Source organism: Excalfactoria chinensis, chromosome 11, assembly GCF_039878825.1.
Source record: "Excalfactoria chinensis isolate bCotChi1 chromosome 11, bCotChi1.hap2, whole genome shotgun sequence".
NCBI lineage: Eukaryota > Metazoa > Chordata > Aves > Galliformes > Phasianidae > Excalfactoria > Excalfactoria chinensis.
This window is the reverse complement of record NC_092835.1, coordinates 15237413-15242878: the sequence shown is the minus strand read 5'-3', so window position 1 is coordinate 15242878 and position 5466 is coordinate 15237413. Positions and strand designations below refer to the sequence as shown.

The 5466-nt window shown below is 64.8% G+C and overlaps 1 protein-coding gene across 1 annotated transcript; it reads right to left on the bottom strand.

Moving 5' to 3' along the window:
• Nucleotides 1-291: 291 nt before the first annotated feature.
• IRX6 (iroquois homeobox 6) lies at nt 292-3608 on the bottom strand. Its single transcript, XM_072346672.1, has 7 exons — nt 3538-3608; nt 2490-2735; nt 2259-2368; nt 1857-2164; nt 1251-1754; nt 1006-1102; nt 292-848 (listed from the first exon to the last, which is right to left on the bottom strand). Exons 1-7 carry the CDS (start codon nt 3580-3582, stop codon nt 785-787), a joined length of 1374 nt encoding a protein of 457 aa, XP_072202773.1. The 5' UTR covers nt 3583-3608; the 3' UTR covers nt 292-784.
• Between the last annotated feature and the right edge of the window lie 1858 nt (nt 3609-5466).

The following is a 5466-nucleotide window of genomic DNA, read 5'->3' as shown; positions in this document are numbered from 1 at the left end:
TGCCGCCCCTCCGCTTTCCCGGTCCCCACGGCCGCACCCCCAGGAGTTCCCTCCGCTGCCTTCGGTACCTTGGGTAAACATAGAGAAGTGTACTCGATATTCAGGATTGATTTCCCTGATTTATTAAGGCAGAATTCATTGGACTCTATTGACCACAAATGACTTAATGTAAATGCTGACCCCGGTGAACTTGGAAATGGCAGGTATCGGCTTGATCTATAGATGACCTCTTAATTACCGCAGTTATTAATTTAAATTATTGCCACTGCTTCTAGAAACAGGAACAAAGAAACATTCTTTCCTCATCCCTGCTTGGTTTATTAGTCCGAACACAAAGTGTTTGATGACACTTTTAATTAAACAGAAAGAATGCAGAGATGCAGTTTCCCTTTTCTCGGCTGTCCCGCGGAGAGCAGCGCTGCCCGGGGCGGAGGCGGCGGCCCGGACCCACCGAGGACGCCCGACCACCGCCGCCCCCGTCCCCGCCCGGGGCAGCGCTGAGTGCCGCGGGGTCACGGCGCGGCCGGGGCGGTGCTGCCGGGGTCTGCGCGTCGTGCACCGCCGCTTCGAGCGATGGAACCAGCGGGTTTGGGGGGGAAATAACAACAAAAGCACGACGTGGGGAAACGGGAGAAAAAACTGAGTCTCGGTTTTGGTAAAGACATCAATCGCGGCTATTTAACGAGCGGCAGCGCGGCCGGGGCCGCTCCGCCCGCCCTGCGAGCAGCGGTGCCCGCCGTGCCCGGGCCGGGGGCCTCGGCGCTGGGCAGCACCGCCTCCTGCTTCAGGGCGAGAGCCTGGCTGCAGCCCGAGCCCCGCCGCCGGCGCTCAGGAAGGGGCAGGCGGCCCTGCGGGAGTGAGGGGAGGGGGAAAGGCGGAGTGAGCGGCCCGGGACGAGCAGCCCCAGGACGAGCACCCCCGGGACGAGCAGCCCCGGGACGTGCCCGTCCCGGCTGGGGCAGCGCCAGGAGCGGGGCGGAGCGGGCGACCCCTCACCTACCTCACCTCCTCAGCACCGGCCTGAAGGCCGTCCGCAGCCGCTCCAGGCACGTCCCGCCCGGCTCGGCGCCTCCCGGGCCGCCCCCGCCGCCCCGCCCGAAGCCTGCACAGACACACGCAGCTCGCGGGGGCTCTGCCTGACCCGGCCCCGCCGCTCCCCGGGGCGCCGGGCACTATTCAGGGCCGCGAGCGCGCCGGAGGCGGCAGCCCCGTCCGCCCCGTCCCCCCCGCTGCCCCGCCGGCGCGGGTACCTTCGCCCGCCGCGTACTGGCACGGCTGCCCCAGGCCGCGGTGGGACGCGCAGCTCCGCGGGACGGGTTGGGGGCTGAAGGCGGAGCTCCGGAACGGGGCCTCGGGGGCCGGGGGCAGCTCCGCCGCCGTCCCGCCGCCCTCCTCCGTGCCGCGACCCTCGGGGCTGCCTCTGCGCGTCGCGTTGGCCCCGGCCGTGCGCGCCAGCGACCAGATGCGCGGCTTCTCCGGGGGCGCGTAGGGCGGCGGCGGGGCGAGGGCGGGGGCCGGAGCCGCGGCGGGGGCCCGTGAGCAGGGGAAGGCGCGGCACGGCCCGGGCACGCTGCAGGCGCTCCGCGGGGCCCCGGGCAGAGCCGCGGCGGGGCCAGGGGCTTCCTGCAGAGAGCCGGGTCTGCCGTTCGCCGCCCTCCCCGCCTCCTCCTCGTCCTCGTCCTCCTCGTCCTCCTCCTCCAGGTCGTCCAGGTCGCTGAGTCGCAGCTCCTTGTCCTCCTTGCAGCTCTTCCGCTCTGCTCGACACACAGCGGGAGGGGGCGGCGGGTCTTCAGGGCAGGTGCGGGGCCCGGGGACTCTCCGCGCCGCCCGACCCGTCCTGTCCCGCCCTGCCCTACCTCGGCCGTCGCTCCCCGCGCCGTACTCCCCGTCGTGCCGCGTGCCGTCCTCCTTCCTCTCTTCTCCCGCTTTGTTCTTGGGAGACCAGGTCATCTTGTTCTCCTTCTTGAGCCGCCGCCGCGCGTTGGCGAACCAGGTGGAGACCTGGGTGAGGGTCATCTTGGTGATGATGGCCAGCATGATCTTCTCGCCCTTGGTGGGGTACGGGTTCTTGCGGTGCTCGTACAGCCACGTCTTCAGGGTGCTCGTCGTCTCCCGCGTGGCATTCTTGCGCCGGGCCGAAGCGGTGAAATCCACCGGCCCGTACCTGCGGGAGCGGCGTGAGGGGTGCCCGACCCGACCCCGGCCCTGCCCGCCCAGCTTCCCGGCCGCCTCCCCGGGCGCTCCGGCGGCGCGGTTACCTGTCGTACTGGTACTGCCCCAGGGAGTGCTCGTACGAGTAGTAAGCGGCGGGCTGCGCGATCCCCGAGTGCAGAGTGCCGGCGCCCTCCTTGATCTCATACTGGGGGTTCTGCAAGGCAAGCGGGCAGCGGTGGGACCCCGACCCCGGCCCCGTCCCCGGCCCTCGACGGCCCCGCAGGGCTGAGCCGCACCGCCGCGGCCGTCGGGCGCTCCCTCGGTCCCTCACTCACCAGCGCGGTGTAGATGGCGGCGGGCTCGGCGCTGTAGGGCAGGTAGTTGCCGTAGCCCTGGCCGGCGGCGTACGGGGCTCCGTACATGCCCAGCGCCGCATTGAGCTCGGCGCGGCCGGGCGCCAGCAGCCGGCTCTCGTACGGGGCGCAGCACAGCGAGGCGGCGGCCGGCGCCGAGGACGCATCCGGGCCGGAGCGGGGAGCGGGCTCGCAGCAGGACGCGCCGGGGCTGCCGGGCACCAGGAACTGCGGCGGAGAGACGGGGCGCGCTGAGCGGCCGCGGGGCAGCCCCGGAGCGGCGGGGGCGGGCGGGGGCGGGGGAGCTCCGGGCGCGGGGGAGCGGGGACGCGCGGAGCGGAGCGGGCGGAACTCGGAGGGAACGGGAGCTCTCGAAAATGGCAAAAGATCCGCGCGGCTCCCCTCTGCCCGCCCCCCCTCGGTCCGTTTGCATCGATTTCTAGGCAAGAAGTCGCGATTACAGTTAATTCGACAATAGACAAAGCGGTAAATATGTCAGCTAACGCAATCGAAGGCACTCGATTTCGAGAAGTTGAAAGGGACGGCGAACTTCCCGAACGGGGGAGGCACACGCACCTCGCCGCGCTCGCGGCTCCCGAACCGTCCCACCCGAGCCGGGGCGCGGCGCAGGGGCCGGCGGTGCGGGGCGCCCCGGGGCGCGGGGTCCGACGGCGGCTCCGCGGGGAGCGGCGGCCGGGGAGCGCGGCGCGGAGGGACGGACCGACCGCGAGTGTGTTTGTTTGTTGCGCTTCCGAGTGAGCGGTGGAAGGGGAGCGGGGGCAGGAAGCACCGGTTTCCCAAACGCCTTTCGCTGTGCGAAGTGCGATCTATTTGTTTAAGCCTAACACAACACGAACGAGACATAAACACACACGCACATTTTTTAAAGAAAGGCTCCAGATGTGCCCTTTAAAAAAAAAAAAAAAGGACTCCAAGTAAGGGAAAGGGAGGAAAAAAAGGGAGGGGGAACAGACATCTGGACGGCAGCAGCGGAATCTGAACAAAAGTGAGTGCTGCTCACTCGCCTTACCTGCGAAGTGGTGCTGTAGGGGTATCCGAACTGGGAGAAAGACATAGCCGCTCCTTATTTTTGGCCCATAGGCAATATTTCCCCCCCCTAAGATCGATTGGAACTAAACCCCGCTTCGGGATGCACCTTCTCACACACACATTGCCACGGATGGCTTTGGCTTTTTTTTTTTTTTGCTCAATTATAGATGATTGCACTTAAGAAAAGCAGCCCGACATGTGAGGCGGGGGGGGCTCCCTGCCTGCCTTAAACCAAAAGAAAAGCGGCTGCCCCCCGCTTCCCATCGCTCTGAATAAATATGTTTGGATAGACAGAGTTTAAAAAGCCACCCCACATGTAGAAGGAGTTTAAGCGCAAAGGGGCTTTTTTTTTTTTTTCCCCTTTTTTCTTTTTTTTCTTTTTTCTTTTTCTTTTTTTTTTTTTTTCTTTTTTTTTTTTCCTCTCTTTTTGAAGGAGGGGGAAAATCACGTCGGGCTCGCAAGACACGGAGCCCGCTTGGTGTATTATTTTCTGCTCTATAGGTCTCGAGCGTTCCGCGGTGGGCGAGGAGCGGGCGGCTGACGTCACGGGCTGCCGGCAGCGGCGGGCAGCGGCGGGCAGGGCAAGGGTAGGGATAGGGATAGGGATAGGGATAGGGATAGGGATAGGGATAGGGATAGGGACAGCGACGGGGGAATGCATTGGGGCAGGGGAGGCTGTACGGGTAGGGATGGGGAGCGGCGGGCAGAACGGGGCAGGGTCGGGGGCAGAGGCAGCGATAGGGGTGGGGGATGCGACGGGGCAGGGACCGGCAGCGCCCGCAGCCCCGCGGTGCCGTCCCGTTGGGGAGGAGGTCGGCGGGTGGTTTGCTCTTAGTCCCGATCCTTTTGTTTTTTAAGCAATCCGAATTTGACTCGGTGGGAAAAAAGTGATAAAGGGGGAAGTCACGGCCCTGAGCGAGCGTGCCTCCCCAGGGCTCGGGCGGAGGGCAGGCGGCGGGCAAGCGGCTCCGTCAGCCTCCCTGTCGGAATCCTATTGCCGCCCCATCCCCGGTTACCCCCGCAGCGGAGCGATGCCGGGCCCGGGTCGCGCCTCCCTACAGCCGACAGCAGGAGGGGTCGGGGCGGGCAGGGATGGACGGCCGCCCGCAGCCCGGCCCTGCCCGCATCGCTGACCGATGAACTGACGGCAGCGGCCATCGCAGGAGTTTGCCTTTGAGGCGACATCCGCGGGTGGTAAAACGGGGATCCCCCTGCGGAGGGCCCGGCCGCGATTTGCTTTCGGAGGAAAACAAAGAAAGTAAAGAAAAAAGGGGAGGGAAAAAAGGAAAAGCAAAGAAGCGAAGCCGACAACAACTTCTCCCCGTTCCGGCGCTGGGCCCGGCGGGCGGCGGCCGCTCTGCCCGTCCCGCTGCCCGGTGCCGCTCCCGACGGGTGGCGCTGCCGAGCTGCGCGCCGGGCCGGGCGGGGCGCTGTGCGGGTCGGGCTGCGGGGCTGCGGGGGCGGCTGGGAGAGTCCGCACGGAGCGTCTCTGGGGAGCGTTACTGCTAATTATTTAATTGCGAGAATCCCTCCGGGGGAAATTATGCTAATTATAAAGTAATAAAACCACTTGTTCTAAAGCACTTCGTTCAGCAAAATTGAGGCGTTTGTCCTTTTTGTGTTGTTTTTTTTTTTTTCCCTCCTTTTTTTTCCCCTTCATTTGTTAATTTATACGTGTTTTTATTTTTATTTTTATTATTATTATTATTTACCAGCGCATGTGTTGTCCACCAAAAGAAGCAGGCATTGCGTTTGCTGACTTAACCTGGGAGTGCATCTGACTGCTTGGCACGCTCAGCTGAGCCCAGCTCTGCTCCATGGCAGTGCTCCTGCAACGCTCGGCCCTACAGAAGTGTATTGCCGCACACTCTGTTCCTTCTGTTCCTTCCTGTGCCCAGGAGCCACCCAT